Here is a 26,092-nt window from a genome sequence, read left to right on the forward strand (position 1 = left end):
TGAACTGGCAGCTTGTTTCTGTGGTGCTGAGTGAAGCAACATGCCCATCACTTCCTTCTGCAGTAACAACATGTGATCCTGCCTTGGCACTGGCAGACCAGGACACCACAAGGGCATTACTCCCACAGTTCAACTTGCCAGTGACATTCCACGGGTTGCACTCTGATATATTACAACATGCAAGAGAAAAATGGTGCAAATAAATCCAAGAAGTAATTACAAATACCATCATTACTTCCCTAAGTATTGAAAACAAAATTTTTCATTGTGATACATTTCAATGTTGCCTAAAGCAAATTAGTAGTAAATAATAGCATAAGATCTCAGAGACACAAATTGAACAATAACATTTACCTAAGTCTGAAATCATTACACGAACTGTGGTTTGGTTACTCTCACAATTTTCACTGAGTGCTCTCACAGACACAGTATAGTCTTGGTTACATGGTAAATCCCTGATTTCACAGTAAGTTTGTTGTGTGTTACAACTGTGTGACAGCTCAGTGGTCCCTGTGACTGATGCTGTGTATGAAACTGCCCCTGGACTGGAAATCCATGACACTGAAGCGGTGTCCGTGGCACAATCCAGGTGAGCATCCACATTCTGTGGGATGCATGGAGCTATAAAGAGAGGAGAGAATGAAAGGTTTATTTTAATTCCAACTAAAACAGGCAATGAAGATCAGCCTTCCAGCAAAAACAATAACTTTCTTTTGCATAACTCCATTAACATAGTAAATTGTCTCAAGATGCTGCAATGGATGTCATGCCACATTCAGAGATATTAGGGCAGAAGGCCATTTATCAGTAATAACTAACAGAATATTCATTCTCTATTACAATCATTAAAATAGGCAAATAAAGCAGATGGAGACACAAGAAATTTTGCAGATGCTGGAATCTGGAGCAACACATACAGAATGCTGGAGGAACTCAGCAGGTCAGGCAGCATCTACGGAGGGAAATAAACAGTCAACGTTTTGGGTCGAGACCCTTCACCAGGACATAAATAAAGCAGATGGGTCAGGTTGAGCTTGATCCAGCCCATCACCCCTCACTTGTTCCCATTGCTATACCCCCAGCTGCACTCACGTTTCGTGGCCCCATGGGTACAATTAACCTCAAGACCTCATTATCACAGCCATCCCAGGTCGGAGTGGTCCATGAGTGAGAACAAGGTTTCAGGTGGCAGATCCCAAGACCCCACTCCCCAACTGTCTTGATGACCTCTTGACAATTCACTGCAGTATTGGCATGGTTTGCATTTGTTCTGTGTGACTACTACAGGCAATGTAGGTATATATCAGGCCACATTTTGTATTTACATTTCACAGTCGTTACTAGTTTAATCCAATTTACAACATAAGAACCTCTACTGTTTCTCAGTAGTTATGATTGATGCACTGCTACATCTTTAGTTCACCCATTACAATATGGCAATTACCTGTCTCAAAATTAACAGGAGAGCTTCGAGAACTGTTGCACATGTAATTTGAAGCGATGACAGTTGCAGTGTATACTTGGCCACACTTCAGGTCTGGTAGCCAGCAGTTTGTGTGCACTGATGCACACATCATTTGAGTCCCATCACTTCCACTGGCAGAGACCATGTAGTTAATTGCACCATCATATTTATCCCATATAACATTTGCTCCATTTGTATCACAGTCCAACTGAGTATGAACATTTGATGGAGTGCAGGGTGCTGGAGAAGAGGACAATTATTTAGAATGATGTGGTTTGTTGAAGCTTTTCTCTAGACTGTTTCATTGCAGTGCAGCCAGCCCTAATGCAGACAGTGCATATAACAGTATCTATTCAATGAAAACCATCATCTCTGTTAAAATAACCATATTCAGTTATCTTTTCTAAATGTAATAACCATGAAAAAATAGTTATATTTATCATCACATCTCTCATTAATAAACAGAATCCTGGCCTCCTGGTATGTTGTAATACACCAGCAAACTTTGCCCCATTTGTAAGGAGATGTGTTGTCAGAAATGTTTTTGAGTTATAATTTAGATTTTGCCATGTTTCAAACAATACCTTTCAGTAGGTTAAATGTTTTCAACAAACATTTATAAAATTCATATTTCATTCATACTGCTACTATAAAAATATTATTTGACTTACAACTAAGTTCATTACTGCAGTTACTATTGCTAATTGTCACCTAAATCTTGACAGGCTTCTTGACAGGGTGGATGTGGAGAGGAAGTTTCCTCTCGTCAGAGAACCCAGAACTAGGGATCACTGTTTAACAATAAAAAGTCCCCCATTTAAGGCAGAGATGAGAAAGTTTTTCCTCAGGCAATAACTGAAATAAACTCATAATTAAAATGCAAGTAAATGTAAACACACTGGTCCATTCTACCTGTTTCTCCAATGGCATAGTAAGATCTGCCGCTGTCGCATTCATTGTCATAAGCAATGACAAATACAATGAAACCTACGCCGCACTGTAGCTCGGAGATGACACAGCTGGTTGTAGAAGAGCTACAGTTGTACTTGCTTCCATTCGTTCCCACTACTTCTGCCTCGTATGATTGGGCCCCCAATGCCAATTCCCATGAAATGGTCAAAATGTGAGACCAACAGTTGGTGGAGGCTTTCACACCTTCTGGTATACAAGGGGCTGCAAAGAAAATGAAGCAGGTGAGACTATAACAATGTCTGCAAAACAGAAATACAAACCTCGTCGCGTCACACTCGTTCCCTTTGCTCCTTTTCACCATTTTCCCTCTTTTCCTGCACGATTAATCACACTGAGTTTGGTTTCAGAGTCTGTCCTTCTCTACCTCACTCAAGTGGCCAGACACTTGTGGCAGTAGACAAAGAATTCTTTCCAGCACATTTTCAGTGGTTTGTATAGGTCATTTAGGAGCATAATGCCCTTGCTGACATTTACAGCCTGAGCTTAAAAATGAATATATTATCTTAAACTTCATGAACAGATGCATAAAGTTGGCATACAGGAAGTTTAAGATGTATCTGAATTACACATTTATTTAGCATCAGTTAGAATATTGTATCTACAGAGCAGGTGGAAAGGCCCTAGTGAAAACTAGAGAGGATGGAAGCAGGTCAGTTTCAATCCCAAGCAACCGCTCATATACATGGGTCACAAGAAACAATCTCACAACAACATTTATCCAATGTTGTCATCTCTGATGGTAGTTGCTCTTAATGTTTCATGGACAGTGACTCATTTTAGCCATGGCTGAAATTTTGCTGCAGTGACAATAAGCAACATTTCTTGTACTCTGGGCTGATGGTTCACTGCCTGAAATCATCCACCAATCAGCATATCACAGAAGTTCCCAGCAGATACAAAATGCTGGAGGAACTCAGCAGGCCAGGCACCATCTATGAAGGAAAATAAACAGTCGACTTTTTGGGTCAAGACCCTTCATCAGGACTGGAACGGAAGAGGGCAGAAGCCAGAATAAAGAGACAGCGGGGAAGGGGAGGAGCACAAACTGGCAGGTGATAGGTGAGTCCAGGTGAAGGGGGAAGGTAGGTAGGTGGGGGAAGGGGGGATGAAAGGGAATGCTGTGAGAAGCTGGGAGGTTATAAGTGGAAGCAGCAAAGGGCTGAAGAAGAAGGAATCCGATAGGAGAGGACAGCAGACCAGAATAAAGAGAAGGAGATGGGGAATGAGAGGGAGGTGATGGGCAGGTCATGAGGGCAGGGGAGGGGAAAGAGAAGGGGTGAGGGGGCCACAGGAATGAGGGAAAACAACCTTCAATGCAGGCTGGAGGAGCAACACCTCATATTCCACCTTGGTAGTCTCCAACCTGACAGCACCAACATCAATTTCTCTCACTTCCAGTAACCCCTCCCCTCTGTTTTCCCTTCCACCCCCCCCTTTCTCCCCCCTTTGTTCTCCCTCATTCCTGTGGCCCCCTTACCCCGTCTCTTTCCCCTCCCCACCCTCACTACCTGCCCACCTCCTTCCCTTTATTCCAAGATCTACAGTCCTTTCCTATCGGATTCCTTCTTCTTCAGCCCTTTGCTGCTTCCACTTATCACCTGCCAGCTTCTCACATCATTCCCTTTCATCCCCCCCTCCCCAACCTACCTACCTTCCCCCTCTCACCTGGACTCACCTATCACCTGCCAGCTTGTGCTCCTCCCCCTCCCTTTTTATTCTGGCTTCTGCCCTCTTCCTTTCCAGTCCTGATGAAGGGTCTCGACCCGAAATGTCGACTGTTTATTTTCCTCCATAGATGCTGCCTGAGCTGCTGAGTTCCTCCAGCATTTTGTGTGTGTTGCTCCAGATTCCAGCATTTGCAGAATCTCTGGTGTCTCAGTTCCCAGCAGATACTGGCTGCATTTCCTGCTGACTGAATCAAGGTAACTGTGTTTATGGTTGGAACATTGGGGTCTCCTCAGTGCACATCACTGGGCCCTGTTATTGCTGGATTCCAGGATGTGGAGGCCAGCAAGACATGCCCTCCATATCTGGACAAGGTAAGTGATGGTGTGTGGGGACTTCAGTGGTGATTCTGATTCAGGGGACTGGGCTAGAGAGATTTGGCCCAGATCAAGGTAGAAATGTCAATACTGATATTAAAAAGAATCAACACAAACAATATTTGCCCATCTACCTTAGATGAGAAAAGCTTTTCTCTACTCTACAACACTGCAGGGTAGGAAGCCATTGCTAAGTTTAATTACTACATATCAATACAGTTGAATATAATTCAAGTTATTGATCAATTGGAAATGTTCCTTGAATTATGGGAGAAATTATAACCCATCCCAGCCATTGGGAAACTAATGAGATAGGGTGGAACACAAGTTTTATATACTTCACTCGACTGCAATCAACGGAGTAAGATTGATGTTCCACCAAATCTCATGAGCTCCCAAACAAGGAGTTTGGTTAAAATATTCCCATGTCTCAAGCTGATGTTTTTTGTCATCTATTGAATGTACAGACAGTTAAATCACTGCTTCACATCTCTTCAAAACAAACTGAATAGAAGCGCTTAGAACACAGAACATTACGGCCCACAATGTTGTGCCGACATTTTATCCTGCTCTAAAATCTAGCTAACCCTTCCCTCCCACATAGCCCCCCACTTCTCTATCATTCATGTGTCTAGTTAAGAGTCTCTCAAAATGTCCCTAATGTATCTGCCCCCACAACCTCTGCCAGCAGTGCGTTCCACGCACCCACCACTCTCTGTGTAAAAAAACTTACTCCTGACATCCCCCTTATATCTTCCTCCGATCACCTTAAAATTATGTCCTCTCGTGTTAGCCATTGTCGCCCTGGCAAAAAGTCTCTGACTGTCCACTCAGTCTATGCCTCTTACCGTCTTGTACACCTCTATCAAGTCACCTCTCATCCTCCTTCTCTCCAAAGAGAAGATGTGCAAGTTGCAGACTGCAGAGGTGCAGCCCAGTAACAACTACAAAGCAATAAGGTTAACAAGAATGACTATCAATTTTCCATTGGAAAATTTGGATTCTGGTTAACATCTGAGTACGACAACCTGACCAAGTATGAAATAACAGGGCTTAAGAAGAATCCATGAGGTTTACTGGAGTTACTCAGGATTACACTGGATAACGCACCTGTACGTATTGCAATCGGGTCACTTGCGTTGCTTTTGCACCGGTCCCTTGATATTGCTTCAACTTTCAGTTTATACTCCAATCCACATTTGAAAAATGTAAAGACACAGGATGTTCCTCTGGTGTTGCATTTATCTGTTGTCCCATCAGATGCCAGGGCAGTTACCCTGTACAAGAAAGCTCCTCTCCTGGCTTTCCAGGAAGCCCACATGGTGTTACTGTGGCAATCACGATTTACTCGGAAATTCTGAGGGGTGCAGGGCTCTACAAATAATGAAAGAAGACTATTAGATTATCAAGTATAAAAAAACAAGTTCAGTTAAAGCCTCTCACTACCCATAAAATAATATTGATTATCAATATATCACTACTGTATTTCGTTTAAGTCACCACTATTTCAAATCTTCTTATATACTGAACTAAGTACAATTAAAGTCAGTGTAAGTGTTTGGTCTGGGTTTTGACTCTATCCAGTGCTTCAAATTACCTCTGTATCTATTAAATACAATGGTGAGCAATACAAGTGAGGATTTACACTCAATATCTGGAAAGCCTATGACTGGCCTGCTACTTTTGAGTAATTATTCATAAATAACTCAGTCATTTTCAGTGCACCAAATGTACATTTTATCCTCATTTCCCTTGATGGCTTAGAACATAGAATTGTACAGCACAGGAACAGGCATCTCGGTCCACAATGTCTGAGCCGACCATGATGCCAAATTAAACTAATCCCATTTGCCTGCACACGATCCATATCCCTCCATTCCCTGCATGTTCATACATGCCTCTTAAATGCCACTACCATGTCAGTTTCCACAAGCACCCCTGGCAGCGTGGTCCAAGCAACTACCATCTGTGGCTAGAGGATACAAAGATCTTTGTCAACAATCCAGCAATCTTCTCTCTCAATAACATGGGACAGATCCCATCAAGCCCTGGAGACTTATCCATCTCAATGTTCTTTAACAGACCCAACACCACCTCCTTCTTGATCTTAACATGCCCTAGGTTATTGGCATAACCCACACTGATCTCACTCTCCTCGATGTCCTCCTCCTTGGTGAATACTGATGCAAGTACTCAATTAGTACCTTGCCCACTTCCTCTGGCTCCAGGTTTAAATTCCCTCCTTTATCCTTGAGTGGTCCTACTCTCTCCCTAGGTACCTCCCTGTTTTTAATATATGTATAAAATGCCTTTGGATTTTCCTTCATCCTATTTTATGGTACCCATTGACCCTCCTAATTCCTTGTGTATGTCCTTTCACACTTTCTTTATATTTCTTAAGGGCCCTGTCTGATTTCAGCTTCCTAAACCTTACATATACTTCCTTTTTCTTTTTGACTAAATTTACAACATCTCTTATAACAAATGGTGGTGAGTAGCTCACCGCCACTTTCTCAAGGACAATTAGCATAGGCAATAAATGTTGGCCTTGCCAGCAACACCCAGATCTCAAAAAGTCAATTAAAAATTAATTTCCTTCACAAGCACACAATATAATAACTCAGCACCATAGTTTTCTCTCTGTGAATATAAACGTACGAGTTTCAAATATTACGGGTAAACTTTCACTGGAGTTACACGTGTCAGTCTGTGCCATAACTGTTACAGAGAAGCTTTCGCTGCAGTCCAATCCAGTAATCTGGCAAGTAATTGCTGAGGAGGTGCAGTACAGAATCACACCAGCAATGCTTCTGGCAACTGCTCTATAGCTTGTGGCACCAGGGCTGACATTCCATGACAACACCACCGAGTCCGCAACGCAGCTGTAAAGTGCTTTCACATTTTGCACTGGATTAATCCCTGTTGGGAGAAAATATACCCTATATTAATTTCTCTCCAATTTGAAAATTCAATGGCAGAAAATAAAGCAAAACATTTGGTATAAATCTAATCTTTGGGTTAAAAATCCAAATTCCAAGATACCGGGGTGTCAATCAATAGTCTTATATGGATGAGACTTTGGTGGTCTCAATTAGCTGATGATGCCTGACAGATGTACCTGTACAAGGACAGTAAATGCTGACAGATTTCTGATGGTTCCCACAGTGGTCAATCCCTCCCTAATTATGATCTGGGTCACACATGTAAAATGGAAACAAACAACGAGGGAGAATAAAGTCCTACGTTTATACTCTGCTCAGGGTAGTCATCTAGTCCATCAAGCCGGTGCTGGCACTTAGAAAGAGCAATGCTTTGATTGCACTCCCCTTTCCTCTTTCATGCAGACCTGATCATCTTCCCTTTTCAAGTCCAGCATCTTCCACGTTCCCTTCATTTATGTTGACAGAGTCAGACCATGGAACTTTGACCCTTGTTGCTAGATTTGCAGGGACAGTCACCAACCAAATCAAAAACCATCAGTTATCCAAAAGTTACAAAAGTAAGTCCTCAGCCTTAAACATTAACTCTGTTTCTCTCTCCAGGGATTCTGCCTAACCTGCTAAACATTTCCAACTTTATCTGTTTTTATTTCAAAAAGATATAATTCTTGTTATTTGAGCCTGCACTCTTGATCACCATCTTGTGATCTACAGGAGAGTGCATGCATGGGCAGTTTTGGGTCAGGATTGGACTAATTTGTATTGCCCACAGTGTTGAGCAGTCAGCCAGTCCATCCCACCCAGGTGAAGAATGGCCACTTGAAAACTGTTTCTACCCACCAGTTTCAGGCAGCCTCCTGCAAGGTGACATTGCCTAACCCTTCCTGATTACATGGGCAAAGTGACTAACTGTGAGAGTAATAAAGGATTAAACTAGCAATGGAAAGACAGTAATTCCCTCACTTCAAATACACATTTTGAATAGCCACAGTATTATCAAAGTCAGTTTGTGTTTCCTATCCTGTTAACACAAGAGGTTAGCCATTTGACAGGGTCAGATTTATTAAGGAGAAGGACAGTCATAGATATGCTGAAGACATTGACTCCATCAGTACACGCAATGTGAGTGTTGAGTGAGGGTTGAACATCTCTAAGTTGTCACCACACAACGCCCTCACTTTGAGGAACAGCCAGCCAGATCCCCCCCCCCACCCCCCCTCCCCACCATGCCACTCGGAAGTACCAATTAATGAGGTGATTTACCATTAAATATTAAAGCACAAGCTCAGATTGGTTCCAAAGTGAGATGGGAAAACTCTGATTGTATCATCTAATTTTGTTTAATTATTTAATGGATGTGGGCACAATGGTCAGCCAACATTTATAACATATCCCTGAATGCCCTTGAACTGGTAGCTTGCTCGGCCATTTCAATCGATAGTTAAGAACTAACCACATTCTCGTGGGTCTGCAGTCACATCTAGGCCAGATCATGTGAGGAAGGTAGCTATTCTTCCTGAGAGGGCATTAATGAACCAATTAGGTTTTTGTTTACCATTATTGGTAATAAATTTATTTACTTAAATTTGATTTAACTTTCACAACTGCCATGGAATTGATACATATATCTCTGAATCATTAGCCCAGCTCTTTGGTTTACTATTCCTAAAACATAACTATAGAGTAATTGTTCCATTGAATTGATAATATTCCTAATCTCCTAAAGAGATATCACACTTGTAGTTCGTTATGGGGAGAGAAGTGGGAGTTGGCACCTTCATCGTGCACCTAGAGAGGAGAGCAAGAGAGCCATTTTATATTCTGGGTGTTCATGCCATGGGATGTTCCAGCAGCAAACTAGGAAATAAAATGGAAGTCAGGAAAGCTGCTCCACTATCTGGATAGAACCAAAATTCCTGAGAGAACAACACAGGAGCAGTGCCACTTCCCTGGGTTTCTTTAATATTATCTGAGATTCATCTAGGGGACATGGTGCAGGAAAATGTATCCTAGGGAAGTTAACTACAAAAGTAAATGGAGAACAATATGGATTAAAAAATAAAGATCAATTTAGTAATTCCTCTATTTACTAAGCATTATTTAGTGTTAGTTTCATTAGAATAAACATGAAAGTACATTTATTACATTTTACTTACATTCAGTTGTGTAATACACAGTTGTGCCTTCTCCAAGAAGGTTGAAATCATTCAGTGACTTTAAGATGATGGTGTAGTTGGTACATAGTGCAAGATTATTTAGTATTATAAAATTAGTAAATACATTTGTAGTCATACTGTCAGAATTTTTCCCGGAATTCTTATGCACAGTCACTTCATATTGGAATGCGTTAGCAACTGGATTCCAATTTATCCGGATTGCAGTTTTATCAAGAACAGTGATTTTAATGTTAGATGGCGGCAGCACCACTGTAAGTGAAAAAAAGATACGTTAACTGTTAAGGCATTTTAATATTTTAGTTTTCACATAGAAAACACTAAAATGAATCACAAAGGAAAGGTAAAAGAAAAATTTGCAATTATACAACATTCCCAGATCTCAATCCACTCTTTTTGCAGTGTGGTCACTGACGTTATGTAGGAAACTATGATGTTATGTATGTCAAATAATCTGCACACAGTGAGATCACACAAACAGTATAATGTCCCTGCCTAAATGAAGCTGATTGAAGGATAACTATTGGTCAGAGCACCAAGGGGGTGGAAAGCAAAGTGGCAGTGCAGCAGATAGGGAGAAAAATGTAGAGGATAAATCAAGCAAGTCCAGTGGGCAAAGTGAACAGAGGCAGGATAGGGAGCATGGCAAGGCTGGCAGGCTCAACTGCATTTACTTCAATGCAAGGAGCCTCACAGGTGAGTCCGATGAGCTTAGAGGATGAACACCGGCACAATTATGGAATTATGATGTTACTGCAACCACAGAAATGTGGTTGAGGGAAGGACTGGACTGGAGGCCTAATGTTTTGGGGTGTAGAAGTTTCAAATGTAACAGAGGCGAGTGCAAAAGAGGAGGAGGGAGAACATCACAGCAGTACATAGAGAAGATATCCCGGAGGGATTATCCAATGAGGCCATATGGGTAGAATTTAGGAATAAGAGGGGGTAATCACTTTGCTGGAGTTATTCTACATGTCTCCCAATAGTCAGTGGGAACTAGAACAAAAGATACAGTATGTAAGCAAATCATAAAAAGGTGCAACAGTAATAGGGTTATAGTAATGAAGGGTTTAACTTTCCCCTTACTGACTGGGACTGCCTTAGTGCAAGAGGCTTGGATAGGGTGGAATTTGTTAGATGCATCCAAGAATGTTTTTTTGAGACGATGTATAAAGATTCCTACTAGAGATTAGGGGCAGTACTCAACAATTATCTTAGGAAATGAAACTGGGCAAGTGGTGGAAGTGTCATTGGGGGAACACTTTGGGAATAGTGACCGTAAGTTTCAAAGTAGTTATGGAAAGGGATAAGGTTGGTCCTCAAGTTAAGGCCTTGAGTTGGGGGAAGGCTGATTTTGATAGCGTAAGAGAGGATCTGGTGAAAGCAGATTGCGAGCAGATGCTTTCAGGAAAACAACACCTAACAAGTGTGGTCTCTTAAAAGAGAGTTAGTAAGAGTTCAGGGTCAGCAGGTTCCAGTAAGAATGAAAGACAACGATGGATGACAAAGGATATTGAAGGTTTGATCAGGAAAAAATGGAAGCATATTGCAAGTACAGGGGCAAATGGAATTGAGGGAGTCTCTTAAGGAACATAGACTGTGTAGGAGAGGACTTAAGAAAGAAATTAGGAGCGCACAGAGGCCATGAAATGTCCTTGGAAAGGAAGATGTCCTTCTCCTTGGTGACTACAACGAGGGGTAGGCAGATAATCTGGAGCGGGTCATTAAGAAGGATGAAAAACACTATGATGCTGGAGGAACTTAGCAGGAACCTTGCAGCCTAACGGCATGAACATTGATTTCTCCCACTTAAGTAATCCCCACCCCCCCTTCCCCAACCATGCTTCTTCTTTTCATCCCTTTCCTAGCCTATCTGCCTTTTTTTCTACCCCCATTTTTTCTCTCCTTACCTTGGTGGATCTGCTCTCCCCTCCTCCCCCGCACCTGCCTATCACTATCTCTCACCTGCGTCTACCTATCACCACCTTGCACCCACCCTGCCTCCCCTCTTTTGTTCACCTATCACTGCTCTGCTTTTCCCTCCTATATATTGAGCTTCCCCTTTTCCTATCTTCAGTCCTCAAGAAGGGTCCTGACCCAAAACGTTGACCACCTGCTTTTCTCCACGGATGCTGCCTGGCCTGCTGAGTTCCTCCAGCATCATAATGTTTTCATCCAGCTTCCAGCATCTGCAGTCCTTTGCTTCTCTATTATTAAGGAGGAGGTGTAAGATGTCATTGAAAGCCATCTTACAGGGTTGATAAATCCTCAATACCAGATTAAATCTATCCCAGATTGCTGTGGGAAGCAAAGGAGAAGATAGCTAGGGCCCTGGTGGAGATTTTTGCCTCTTTGTAGGCCACAGGTGATGTGACAGAAGACTGGAGGATAGCTAATGCTGATCCTTTATTTAAGATGGGCAGCAGGAATAAGCCAGGTAACTGCAAGCTGCTGAGCCTTATGTCAGTGTTAGGGAAGTTACTGGACAAAATCCTAAAGGATGGGATTTATATGCATTTAGAAAGGCGGAGGCTGATCAGATGGCCAGCATAGCTCTTGCCTCATTAATTTGATTTTGAGTTTTTTTTGAGGAGGTAACTAGGAAGATTGATGAAGACAAGGCAGAGGATGTTGTCTATACCGACTTTAATAAGGCATCTGACAAGGTGCTGCATGGTATGCTGCATGGTAGGCTGGTCCAGAGCATTAAGTCACATGGGATCTAAGGCGAGTTGGCTAGATGGATCCAAAATTGGCTGGGTGATAGAAAGCAGGGTGGTGGAAAGATGCTTTCAGATTAGAAATCTGTGACCTGTGGTAATACTCCAGGGATTGGAGCTGGGATCTTGTATGTGATATATATTAACGACTTGGATGTGAATATAGGAGATATGATTAGTAAGTTTGCGGATGACACAAAAGTTGGTGTCCTGGATAGTGAGGAATGTTGTCTGAGCCAACGGCTCGACGTAGACTAGATGTTGGGGGGAGTAATGGCAGATGGAATTTAATCCTGATAAGGGCAAGGTGATGCATTTTGGGAAGCCATTTTGGGTAGTACATGTACAGCAAATGGTAGGGTGCTAAGGAATGTTGACAAACGGAGGTTCCTGGGGATTCAAATCATAGTTTCATGAAAGGGGGAACACAGGTGCATAGGGTGATGAAGAAGGCATATGGCATGCTTGCCTTCATAGATTGGTTAGACTGCACTTAGAGTGTTGTGTGCAGTTCTGGTCACCACATAATAGGAAGGATGTTGTTGCAGTGGAGAGAATGCAAAGGAGATTCACCAGGATGTTACCAGGTTTGGAGGACATTAGTCATGGGGAGGTATTCAAAAGGCTGGGTTTGTTTTCCCAGAAACGAAGGAGGTGATAGGTGACCTGATGGAAGGTATATAAAATTATGAGACGTATAGATAGGACCTTTTTTTTATGTAAGGACTTCAAAAACAAGAGGGCATGGGTTTAAGGTGAGAGGAAGGAGTTTTAAAAAGGGATTTGAGGGGAAGATTTTTGTTTATAGAGAAAATGGTTGATATCTGGAACTTGCTGCCAGAAGAAGTGGCAGAGTCAGAAACAAGTCACTCAGACAAGGCATGGAAGGATACAGACCTAATTAGTGTCGATGAGCAAAAAGGTCGTCAGGGACGTGGTCCGAAGGGCCTGTTTCTTGCTGTACAAGCCTAGGACGCTCTAACCTCCCTTCTCTTTTTTAAAGCAAGGACTAGGAACCACCTGAAGTGGGCTTCCATTTCATGCTTCATCCAAACATCTCTGACTGTGCAGCACTCCCTCAGTACTGCAGTGGCCAACTCAGATTCTATCATGTAGCTGCACTTTAAAAATATTTTAATGACTGCGAAACAAATCGTTAATAGCATCAACCACAAACAATAACAGTTTTAAAAATAGAAACTGGCAATGTGAATGACTGAGAAGGACACAACGCGGGTTGGAAGGTCTGCCCGCCAGCTGCGGTCACGGTGCCCGCCGCCCGGCGGGACGCGCTTGCTGGGTCCGCACGCTCGCCGATCACCGGCAGGGGGCGGTGGGGAGGAGACCACGTGACCGCTGCAATAGTATCCGCGTTACAGCTACAATTCCCGCCGCCTCCCAGACCTGCCCCTGCACCAGGTGTGAGTGGGATTTAGTCCGCATAGTTAATGTTGGCCGCCTTCAAAATATTGGCCGTCCTTTCACTGCATGACTACATGCGAACAAATTATTAAATCATCCTTATCTGTTCATTTTACTGTTTGATGAAGCCATTGTTTCTTTTTTGTCCCTTTGCTCTCCATAAACGTGCGGAGGTGTGGGTTAATTGGCCACTGCATACTGCCCCCAGTATGTGGGTGAGTGGGAGAATCTGGGGGAGGGAGACTTGATGGGAATGGGGAGGGGGGGGGGAGAATAAAATAGGATGTGTAAATGGGCGGTATGGATTCGGTGGGCCGAATAGCCTATTTCCGGGCTGCGTGACTATGACTGTTACATCAACAGCAACCGATTTGACTCGAACAGATTACAGGGGCATTTGTCGCGGGAAATACTTATCACAGTGGGGAATGAATTTCGTACTGGGGAGGGATGGCTAGATGGAGGGTAGAGGACACTATTAGTAGCAGCAAGGTAAACTTTGGATATTCAAAGGATCGAAGCACGGTTTCCACCGAAGGATGGATTCTGCGGAGTCCTGTACTGGACTCTCATTAGTGATACAGAGGAGCCGTTCTTAAATCCAAGTGCGTTACCTTTGGCCTTTAGCTTATACAAAATCAATAGGTCACAGTTTGATTTAGATCGTTGCTTAAAAGACGTACAGGCAATATGAAGTATATGTACTAATCCGTAGATTGAATATAGAAAAGCAGGTAGGCTATTGACCCACTATTATAGATTATACTGGTAGAGCCCTAAACGCAACGTGTATTCAGCCCACAGAGTGTATAGGTATCTCCGCACGTGGTATTGTGCAGGTTTTTTTGTCCACTGTTATATTGGTTCTGCGGAGACTGCAGACGTGAAAATGACACATTTTATAGCTTTGGGTTATGAAAGCAGGCTCAATTACTTTGCCATTATTCACACCTAGAGGGTGTTTTAAAACGGTAAAAGGATCGGATACAATCATTAGACCTCTTTACTGCTTCCGTGGTTCTGCATCCATCAAATTATGTTTGTTTCCTTAATGAAGACTTCTTTTTATGCGACCGGTCCTAGCAGTGCTAAACTGCGGTGAAATGCACGGGTGTAGAGTTAGAATAGATGCAGTGTATCTATTAATTGTCTAGCACAACACTTGACAAGTTGTTTATAGAAAGAAACGGATGGTTAGTGACTTATCAGTCATGGTCAGCCTCGGAGCTTTCGTTGATTGACTTCGGAAATTATCAAAGAAAGACTGCAGTTAATGGAGACATACAGCACGGAAACAGGCACGGAAACACACCCAGTGCCTGTACCACTCTCCACGTTCCCATCAACTCTCCCAGATTCTACCATCGCCTACACACGGGGTAATTTACGGCGGCCAGCCTGTAGAATGTGGGAGGAAACCAGGGATTGAGCCCGGGTCTCTGGAACTGTGAGGTAGCAGCTCTGATAGCTGTACGACAGTGCATCACAGCCCCATCTCAGCCAATCCGCCCACCTTCTAACATTAAAGGACAGTAAGGGCAGGCATTTCCAGCAGTAAGTCGGATGCTCCGGTCTGATATTCGTATAGCATCAGCCAGGCTCCTGTTGCTTTGCTCAGCGAGTTAGCAGCTGCAGTGATACAGGATCGAGCGGGACTACATCACCATCTCGTGGCCACCATATATAACTACAGCATCACTTGTTTGGGAACTCCTCTTGAACTAAATTAGGCAGCAAGCTTGCAACAAAGTAAAATTTGTAATCATAAGCAGCCCCATCTTCAGACACCAGGAAATTAAAACTTTTGCAGAAGGGTTCATTCTAATAGAAAGTTCTCCCAGTTTTTTTCCCCCTCCGCCCTATCTTGATCGTCTGTTTTCTTTCCCTCTGCTTTCTTTTTCTATTGTTTTTTTCCCCAGAGATTCACTCTTCCCCTCATCAGTCTCTCACTGCCTCCGTTCAACAGTTGTGAATAGCAGAAATGTTAAGAGGGGAACATCAGTGCCTATATCAATTTTTATTTATGAAACTAATTAAGAGGACAGGAGGAAACTAGGTCAGAAGACGAGGATCAGAATGCAGAAGAGAGGCAGAGCCTACGACCGAAGTCAAGGAAAGAGCAGAAGCAAGCAGAGAGGAAGGCAAAGTTGGGAATAGAGAAAGAAGAGGCAAGGAGGTAAAAGAAAATAGTGGGATATTTGCTTACGTTTCCCCCATTTCCAACACCAAAGTAATGCCATAAGTTCCTTACCATGGGAAGGGGGGAATTGATAGGGTAAGTTGCAGAATGCTATCATTGTTCCACTAACTTGGCAACATCCCAAAATTAGTCTTTTTTTGCACCATTTAACTAAATGTTTTGGGACTGAAAAAAGCATGAAAATTGTCGGGCTGCTGTGGAAATGAGTGAAATTCCAGAAGTCTTTCTCTATCTCTTCAAGTTCAAGGCCCTGACAATTTGTTCTCACTTTCACCTGGTCTTAAAACTTGAGACAGTGTCATGTAAATACAAGGAGATATCCACACTGTAGAGTCAGCTGGCTATTGGACTGCTACCTTGTCACTTTAAAAGGGGAAAGTATACCCATCTTTTATTACTTGGCAAATTGCTTTGAAGTTGCCCTTTCTGATTTGCCAGTGTCAGAATGGCAAATAATCTCAGTAGAATCAATTGACAATTTGATCCATCATCTTGAGGAAGAACGAAGGCTGCAAGTGGTAGTTCATAAGAATTGGTAGAATTTCCCATGGTTTAACTTGATATTACAATAGGGGAGTGGTGGGGATAGAGCATGAGGGACAAGGTTCCTCTAGTTGCTGCTAACTCTCAGCCAAAACTGCACAGAATTCCTAGGGCTTGCATTTTGACACATTCATGGTGAGGACTAAATACCCTATTATCCATCAACTTTCAAAAGTAGTGTTATAAAACTATTTCAATTAGAGACCAAATTAACATAAACATCCCGATTGCAACATTTACTTTAAGTTAGATTCTATGAATGGAGATTTGACAAGAAAGCCTACTTACAGGTAACAATGCTCTTTGCTTTGCTGGCACCTCCAATACCAGCCGAATTTGCTGAAAAAACAGTAATTCTGTAGACAGTGGAGGGATCCAAACCTGTGACAATTCCATTGTTTTTGTAAAACGTCAAATTATAGTCACTAGTGTTGGATTTCACATTCAGAAGATATCGATCTGCTCCTAATACTTTGGTCCACTTTGCAATGATTGTTGAACTTGAATTAGATTTTAAGTTGAGCAATTGTGGTCTCTTCGGCACTTCATTATTAAGTAAACAAAATGGAACAATTATCAATCAAGTGTGCTTCTGAAAAGATAAATAATTAAAATGCTTAAACTGCTAGAAAGTTAAGATATGCACAATATTTCTCAAAGACTGATAAGTTTAACTAAATAATTTTACATACCCTTTGAGTTATTACCATATGTTATCTCTCAATGTATTTTTTCCCCTCCACACTATGCATGTGCCCAACTGAGAGGGCACCAGACAGCGAACATTGGACCTTCACTGTTACATCTGGTTCCTTGTTTGGAGTTTTTTTTTGTGTTCACAGAGAGTGGTGAGTGCCTGGAATGCACTGCCAGCGGTGGTAGTGGAGGCAAATATGACAGAGGCATTTAAGAGGTTCTTAGATGGGCACATGAATATGCAGAGAATGGAGAGATATGGACATTGTGTAGGCAGAAGGGAATACTTTAGTTAGGCATTTAATTACTAGTTTAATTGGTTTGGCACAACATCATAGGCCAAAGGGCTTGTTCTTGTGCTGTACTGTTCTATGTTCTATGAGTAAGTTAACCTGATTTTTTTTCCCCTCCTAGCACTGAAATCTGCTTGAAATTGAGCATTTGGTCAAGAGTTGGAAGCAGTGCAGGTAAGTGGACATTTTCTTACATGAATCTGTCAAGACCCTGTATTGCTGCAATATCTTGTCCTTAAACAATACTAAATTACAATTCATACCCAATTGCAGCCACTCCTCCATTTGTGAAAGGGATGTGTTTAGTGAAACATTTTCAGGAAACAAAAATTCCTAACTTGAAAAGGCTGGGTGAAATACATAATGGTATTTTGATATAGTGTGTCCTACGTGTACTGAGTGGTCCACTATTCGTTATAGTGAAAAATAGCTCCATAAATTTAAAGGCATGCACCCAAAGATTCACTATGTTATAGTAAAAATTCATAAACCAAATGCTTATACATCAAGAATTACTGTATTCCAATGTATACTGCTCAAGAACATAGGGATATGAATCAGATTAGGCCACTCAGCCCCTTGAGCCTAGGCCACATTCAGTCAGATCATGGTTAATCCCTGACCTCAGTTGTACTTCCTTACTAAATTCCCATGTACCTCAACTACCTTAATGACCAAACGTCTATTGATCTCAGCATTAAGACAAATTTCATACTTAACTGCATTACTCGCGAACTGAAGAAAGACTTGCAGTTATATTTTGCCTTTCAAGATCTTCAGATTTCCCAAAGAACTTTAGAGCCAAAGAAGTACTTAAAGCACAGTCAACGTAGGAAACACATCATCCAATCTGTGCACAGCAAACTCCCACAAATGACACTGTGATAACAGACAGCTAATGTGATAAAATGCCTTTGGTGGCTCAAACTGGAGGCAGAGGAAGATTGACGGTGGGACAGGGTGAGATTCGATACACTTTGCTTATTTACCCAAATTCTTACACTGCTCTTTACCTTGCCATTTCTCTTTAAATGTCTAAATTACTCCCTGCCCAACCCTTCCCTGCTTTTTTACATTAAGGTGCTGATACATTATCAGCATCTTATTGTCTGTGATAATAACAACCATTGTACTGTAAGGATGATGATATCCTTTTGAGCATATTATTTTCAGTAATTTATGCAGACAATTACACTGAAACACATTGCTGCTCAGAGTTGGCACACATAAATTGCAAAGATACAAAACCCTTTTTGATAAACTGCTACAAAGCTTTGGGAAAAAAGCCAAAAGCTGGATAGCCACATTTCCAAAGGCAAAAGAAGACTAAACTGGAGGGAGCATCCCAGCAGTTTGGCTGCAATTTGGGACTTGCCTGTGTCCACACTCCACATAACAAGGGGATAGTTGGACTACAAAATAGAAAGATAATGGATTATTCAACTGAATGTATTGAGTGGGAATCTCTATGTGATTAGATGAAATACCATTTCTATATCCAACCCAATATTATTCCATTGACTTAAGGTATCCAACAAACAAGTTGCATTAAAGTTGCAGGCAAAGCCTCTAATGCTATTTTTGATGATTACTACTACAATACCAGCTCATAATTACCAAGTCTCACCACACGAGACAAGACTCAAGAACTCTGAACAACTTTTGGGAATACCGAAGGTGGAATTCCCTCACCCATCTCTTAATGCATATTGTCAACACATTCCAAATCACTTTACAAAGTAAATTAATTTTAGAATACCAGCACTGTTCTCATACAGGCAAACATGGTCACAAACAGCAATGAGAAATGTTATTTGTTAATCTGTTCTCTTGATGATGGTAGTGGAGGGAAGAGTGTTTGTAAGGGAGGAGGACACACTGCCCTTCTTTGATGTGACCTATGAAATCCATCTGAACCAGATTCATAGTTTTGTGCCACCAAAGAACCAATGATATTTATTCCATTCCACTTAAATACCAAGCAGAAAATCTTGGAAGTACACAGGCAGTCTGGCAGCATCTGTGAATGAGAAGCATACATCCAATCTAATGCTGGCGTGTACAAAACTGCCACACCCTCCGTAACAATGCAATGCAGTACTAGTCAGAAATACGTGCTTGGTGTGGGACTCAAACACTCAGCCTTCTGCTCGAGAGGCAGATTGACAAACTAAAAGGAGGAGGAAGGAAATCCAACCCTGCTCTGCATTAATGATGTGTTATTGTCTTACCTGTTCTTCCTGTTCGCCATGTGGAAGCAAGTATGGTAAAGTACCTAAACGCTTTGACTGTCACGTTATAGAGTACTCCTGCTCGTAACCTTTGAAATGTTTTTGTGGTGATAAATGAAGGTGTCACAATGATAAATGGTAGATTTCTGGTATTATTTGCAATCCTTAGGTCAAGAACATAAGTATTAGCACTAGGATATGGTGTCCATGATACTTTTAACTTGGATGAATCCACTGATGATATTTCTGTGATGGCAAATCCTGTGAACACAGTTTAAAAAAAAATTATGCCTTTTCATGGCACAGCTTACACAATTGGTTACATATCATACAGATGATAAATAGTGAACCCAATCGATTTAGTTGGGTTAAATGCATTATGCTGCCAAGCAACCACAAAAGGGATAGCACCTTAATGTAAACCCACCAGCCCCTCTATTTCCTCAGGAGGCTAAAGAAATTTGGCTTGTCCCCTTTGACAGTCACCAACTTTTATCAATGCACCATAGAAGGCATCCTATCTGGATGCATCACGGCTTGGTGTGGCAACTGCTCTGCCCAGGACCACAAGAAACTGCAGAGAGTTGTGGACACAGCCCAGCACGTCACAGAAACCAGCCTCCCCTCCTTGGACTCTGTCTGTTCCTCTCGCTACTTTGGTGAAGCAGCCAGCAAAATCAAAGACCCCACCCACCCAGGTCATTCTCTCTTCTTTCCTCTCCCATCAGGCTGAAGATACAGGAGCCTGAGGGCACATACCACCAGGCTCAAGAACAGCTTCTATCCCATGGTGATAAGACTATTGAACGGTCCCTTATATGATGAGATGGACTCTTGACCTCACAATCTACTTTGTTTGACCTTGCACCTTGTCTACCTGCAATGCACTTCCCTGTAGCTGTGACACCTCACTCTGTATTCTTTTATTGTTTTTACCCTGTACTACCTCCATGGACTGTGTAATGAATTGATCTGTATGAACGGTATGCAAGACAAGTTTTTCACTGTACCTCGGTACAAGTGGCAATAATAAACCAATACCAAACTCAGATGTATCAGTGAAAATGAGAATATTTTTAACTATCTAACTTTAGTTAGTTCAATTCCCTTTACTTTTAAATAATTCACTGTTCTTTTATCATTATCCTTTCTTACTCACTTCTAAAATAAAACTAACACAAGTCTCTCCATGGATCATTCATCTGTATGCTTCTTAGCATGGTGTTCAATTTTCTGACATTTCATTGCTTCACTAGAAGTCAATTTTAATTGTTAGAAGCCTTTCTCTATTGTGCTTTTGGTTACTTTATAAAATTTAGCCATCTGTCTCTTAATCACTGGGAATATATCCTGAGATTATACAATTTTTTTAATATAGTTAAGTCTCTAGGCCCCCACAAGAAGATTATTGTTATGCATTGGCTGTAACTGCTTTGAGTACTTATGACTTATTGAAAAGAAAACACCATCAACGTTGATCAAACATATACTACTTCACCCGTAATCATACCTATACCTGTGCTCCCCCTTTTATCTATGGTCAGGCTCAACTCGTTACCTTGTGTACATGCAACCATAGTAAAAAAAAAACTATATAGTTTACTGAAAGTTTAAAAAGATATGGTAGTGTGGAGGAGTTCCCACTGGTGTAATGAAGTGTCAGCTCCAGAGACTAAAGGTTAAATACCAGTATCGTAACAGAGTTACAGTTTTATCCTGAACCTGAACTGAAATTTATTTCAGCTGGGACTGTTCAATACTGACACTGGGTACCAAAAAAAAAATCTTCATTCCATTCCCCCATAATGATGGGTCTTGCCTTGTTGAATTATAAAGCTTCTGGCATTGACCTAATGAAGTAACATCAGTGTCTAAACTGATTTCCTAGCAGGAATAATTCTGATTGGCATCAAATTTACGATTTTAAACTCCTTCATAATACTTAATTCTTTTTGTTGTTTTGCACTTGGGGAACCAGTGTGATCTCCTTGCCAAGGAATTTAGATTTTTGTATTCATAAATAATCAGCCGAGTGATACCGCTCCCTCAGCTACTGACTGCAGAGAGACAACACCATCTTCTTCCAAGCGAACAGAGCCCAGGGTCACCAAGGCAGATAATCACTTTGTGCGTTCAGTATGTCAACTCTTACAATAAACATATTTACAAAAATTATACTTTGTGCCACAGATGCTCAGAAGGTCTGGCGGCATGTATGGATGAGAAAGAATTCCCATTTCTCATCTTTCATCAGAAACTGAACTTCATTTCTGTTTCTCTCCACAAGTACTACCTGGCCGACTGGCCATTTCCAGCATTTTTCTGTAGGTATTATGGATTTCCAACATCTCCAGTATTTTGCTTGTATTTTGCTTTAAGGAGATTGAATCAATGCCTTAAAAAAAAGACAAGCCAAGATCAACTGCACTTTGTATGGTGTTCATATCTCTTTCAGATGAAGTACACATTCCTTGGATATATAAGAATATATCTTTATCAAATCATATAATCAAGATTTCCTCACTCTACCATTGAGGATTTTTGTCATCAGCTTGGTTCTTTTGTTTCCATAATTAAAAGCAAAAATGTCTCCATTTCCATCAAAGTCCCTAAATCTCCAATGCTCTCAGTTGTACAATAGTTTTTTTTGAGAAATTCACAATGGTTTGCTGACATGAAATCAGAACAACCTTCGCAAAAATAGACATCTTGTAGCCTGCTTGGTTGGGATATTTTTCAAGAGGTTGGTTTAATGACTTTGATGCAGATACTTAAATCCTCCTCCTAGAATTGGGCTTCTTCCTCAGGATATATGGATTGCTGGTGATCACTGTACATGTGGTGCTCTATGTTCATCCTTTATTTGATGTCCAGTTGCTGTCCAAATATTATGTCAAACATAAATTTTACAGTCACATCCTGGTAGTTCGGATATCTTTGGAGAAGTTTCACTTGATCCTCCTATTTCTAACACGGTTGCAACAATTGTGTCCTGAAGCAGATGATTAGCTCAACATTATCAGCCAGAGCTTTATCAAATCAGCCATCCAGAACTCTTGTTGTTCTAGAAGATGGAAGGATGGGTCCATATTGGTCTCCTAACCCACCACCACCTCCAACTTCTCCACCCATAAAAACCCATTGATCCTGGATGCTAGTCAGCTCCACAGGACTGGAAGTGTCCACAGCAAATGCGCATCCAGTATCCTCATACTAACCCACTCCTTCAGGCTTGGCACCTAATTTCAAGAACCCAGAGTCTGAGTCTCCTATGAAACGTTTTATACAGGAGTATGAAGTTGCCCTGAAACTTTGTCGCCTTTATATTTTCATTTCGAATGAAATTTCCCTCTATGGTTTTGACTGTTTGCTCGAAACCTGACTTGAGATTCCATAATTCAGGATTTGAAAAAAAGACATTGTAAATGTTGGACAGGAAAAGGCCTTTGGCTTTCTCGTCCATCGTGCCCTTTGAGTGCGATCTGAAACATCGCCTCAGTCGATCAAGAGAGGTTCTGAGATAGTTCGTAAATAAAAATAGTTAGGAGATCGTGCATGGCGGCGCCACCTCCTTTAAATGGTATGAAGCCTCCCAATACACAGCCACCCTCCTAAACTCAGGAGTAGAAATATATTAAGTGTGTGATCGGTGATGCAGCTGCAAAAACCTGGAAATCTGAAATAAACACATTAACACACAAAACAATGACTAGCTCCAGTTTCGGATGCTTTCTTTGCAGGGAGTTGAAAAGAAGTGTTGAAATATTGCTGTGCTCAGAACATCAAAACATCCTCCTTCACCTCCACCGCCACCCCGAAAGTAAATAATTGTCAAGCAAAAGCTTTAGGTCTGGGACATTTGATTGAATTATTTGGGGACACTTTCAACTGGGCACCCGACCTAAGAGCAGTTTACATTAAAAAGAACTTTTCTTTAAACTTATTTTAATTTCACGACTCGGATAGCAGTGGATACCTTAATGTTCCTCTATTCTAGAATTCAGGAACGGCGGGTTTCCCCTCTCCTTTCTTTCCATGTCCCAATATAAAGAGAGACCTTTATTTTTGTCAATTTGGTTGAGTGTAGTAATTGAGATTTTATTTACGCCATTTCCCGTTTAAAAACCGGCGAAATTAACTGAAGTTATCAATAGGCGATTCGGCGTGGAGAACTTTTCACCCCAGAATTTACATCAGTGAAACCCTCTGCTATTAAACACATAGTTCGTTTACTTTCAATAGATTTGGGCTAAGCGACGGCGATATTTCAAGAAGCCTTCACCGTTAATCACCAACAGCTCACACGAGCTTCCTGAAAACTGACGTGCATTTAAGTTCAACAGTAGGTGGCAATAAAAGTTTAAAAACTTACTACAATATTTACCCCAGTTTATTTCAAATGTTTAGTTCATATATTTGTAACTTATTACACGGGGAGTGAGAGTCGGATTTGGTAGGCTTTTAACTGACGCTATATCTCGAAGCATTGTTGCATATTGTTGGACAATAATCTTCCGGTCAGTGTGTTTTTAACATAATTTACAAATCACTGAACAAAATTAAAAATTAATTAACGTATGTGAGTTCTTTTTTTAAGAAAGGAGGTAAGCTAGGGCTGTATTATTCAGAATGCAAATATTCCAGACAGAATAGCTGCAAATGTTGCTGGATAGTCTTAACTTCGGCACGGTATATTGCAATATGATTTGCTTAATTATTAATGCACCGTGTAAACATTTTGTGGGCCTGAATTTTTTTCCATCCATTTCCCTAATTGCTTGTACTTTAATGGATAGTTGTAGGTTGTGGGGAGGGGGAAGAGAGGGTCCGAAATATTCTTGGTACCCAGGCTGCAAACAAAAATAGTTTTTTTTAAAAAAACAGGCTCTGAACTGTAACCACGCTGCTCAAATTACCAATGGAACAAAACGGCGTTGCCCGGTGTTAGTATATTAGACGAAATTAAAATAAATTAGTGACCGAAATTGAAATTATGATAAAAATATTTAACATTTATAAAAATGTTAACTTTGAACCACAGGGTAAACACCCATGTGCAAGGTTGTTTAAGAGTTAAACCGTTATTGATTTAACAGTTTAATCAATGGATATTTAGGAATGCGTATGATATCTCGTATACCATCCTAACTGCCGACTGGTATGTTCTTGAACAAAAGCAAAATGTAAGTTTAACCACGAATTAGTAAAGAAAATAACTATTTTTAGATTAATGTTTAAATATGTTAGTGAGGCTTCCTTGGCTTGATGGATCCTTCACCTGAGATGTTAGCTCTGAGATGGCGAGCTGAATATCCCCCGCATTTTCTGTTCCTTTTTATTTCAGTTTATAGGGCACTTGCCCAATTGGCCTTCTGCTGGTGATATTGGGATAACCTAGTGTCGCCTCTGTCAGTTTATTTAAAGCAGGTAACAGAATTTGTCCAGCAAATTTTACCGGAAACTTAATAAGATTATTAAAGTGTTTGTATGTATTTCCGAGTTAAATTCTAAACATGACTTCTTAAAGTAATACTAAGGAGTTCCAAGTATGGTTACAGCAAGCAAAGGACTATTGAACGCAGTAGGAAGAATTGTGTGATGTGACCGTCACGGCAAGATGTATCTAAACATTTGCAAAACCCGAAGATTGTTAAAACAAGACGCACTGGTGCGGCGCTTTTTATGCTCAATACAAAGGGATTCGCATTTACTGTAATTAAAACAAAGGCAGCTGCCAGAAATAACCCTAAACGTGACCCTAAATCCCAGTGCAGACAACTAATGGGTTGGCTAAAGGGTATTAAACCGATGCAGGCGCTCCAGTTTTACTTTTCCATTCTATGAAGTTGTTTTAGATATTATAACTCACCGGAATGGCAATACGACACCTGCAGGAAAGAGGAAAACAATGTGTCTTTAAATTATTGTATCCTTCAGCAATCACAACAGACATTCACTAAACGTTAACTCGTTTTTAAAAAATAACGATCGGTAAAGTATTTACCTGATACAGTGTTGTTAATATTAAGCATATTCTCAACGAATTTACAAACTCCATTGCATTTCTTTACATGGAGCTCAAATAGTAGCTGGGATGACAGGTCTTTGAATGCGAATAAACCCCCAAAGGACAAGGTGATTCTTTTGAAGTGTTTGAGAAGGAAATTATCACCAGCACATTTCCCGAGAACCAATCAGAGAATCCGAAAACATCGCTGGGATCCACCTCTTTAGGAACTCTCTATCCAACACCTATGGCCATTAGATAACGAAAATCATTTCTAATTAATATCCGATATTAACTCTGCTGTTATTTATTTGACAAGCTTTACATACTGGGATACTTGCATTGCCTGTCCTTCTAAGGACTCTTCCAGTCTTTCTTCAGAACAGAA

General features: G+C 41.1%; 1 protein-coding gene across 1 annotated transcript; it reads right to left on the minus strand.

Annotated features, from left to right (window-relative positions):
* Positions 1-231: 231 nt before the first annotated feature.
* Positions 232-22,045, minus strand: LOC127567760 (fibronectin type III domain-containing protein 7-like). Its single transcript, XM_052010765.1, has 10 exons — positions 21,991-22,045; positions 19,698-19,958; positions 13,567-13,722; positions 9,713-9,844; positions 7,138-7,398; positions 5,590-5,853; positions 2,378-2,638; positions 1,445-1,705; positions 355-621; positions 232-239 (listed from the first exon to the last, which is right to left on the minus strand). The coding sequence occupies exons 1-10, from the start codon at positions 22,043-22,045 to the stop codon at positions 232-234; spliced, it is 1,926 nt and encodes a 641-aa protein (XP_051866725.1).
* Between the last annotated feature and the right edge of the window lie 4,047 nt (positions 22,046-26,092).

The sequence above is a fragment of the Pristis pectinata genome, chromosome 3 (genome assembly GCF_009764475.1).
Source record: "Pristis pectinata isolate sPriPec2 chromosome 3, sPriPec2.1.pri, whole genome shotgun sequence".
Classification (NCBI taxonomy): domain Eukaryota; kingdom Metazoa; phylum Chordata; class Chondrichthyes; order Rhinopristiformes; family Pristidae; genus Pristis; species Pristis pectinata.

What these genes read in the sequence shown, in the direction of transcription:
- LOC127567760 (XM_052010765.1), bottom strand. Translation starts at nt 22,045, where the DNA reads ATGTTGGAAATCCATAATACCTACAGAAAAATGCTGGAAATGGCCAGT. An exon ending in GGAAATGGCCAGTCGGCCAG is followed by an intron (nt 19,959 to 21,990) that starts GTAGTACTTGTG and finishes CTGTGTTCACAG; the next exon opens with GATTTGCCATCACAGAAATA. An exon ending in CCCGATTGCAATACGTACAG is followed by an intron (nt 2,639 to 5,589) that starts GTGCGTTATCCA and finishes TTTTCTTTGCAG; the next exon opens with CCCCTTGTATACCAGAAGGT.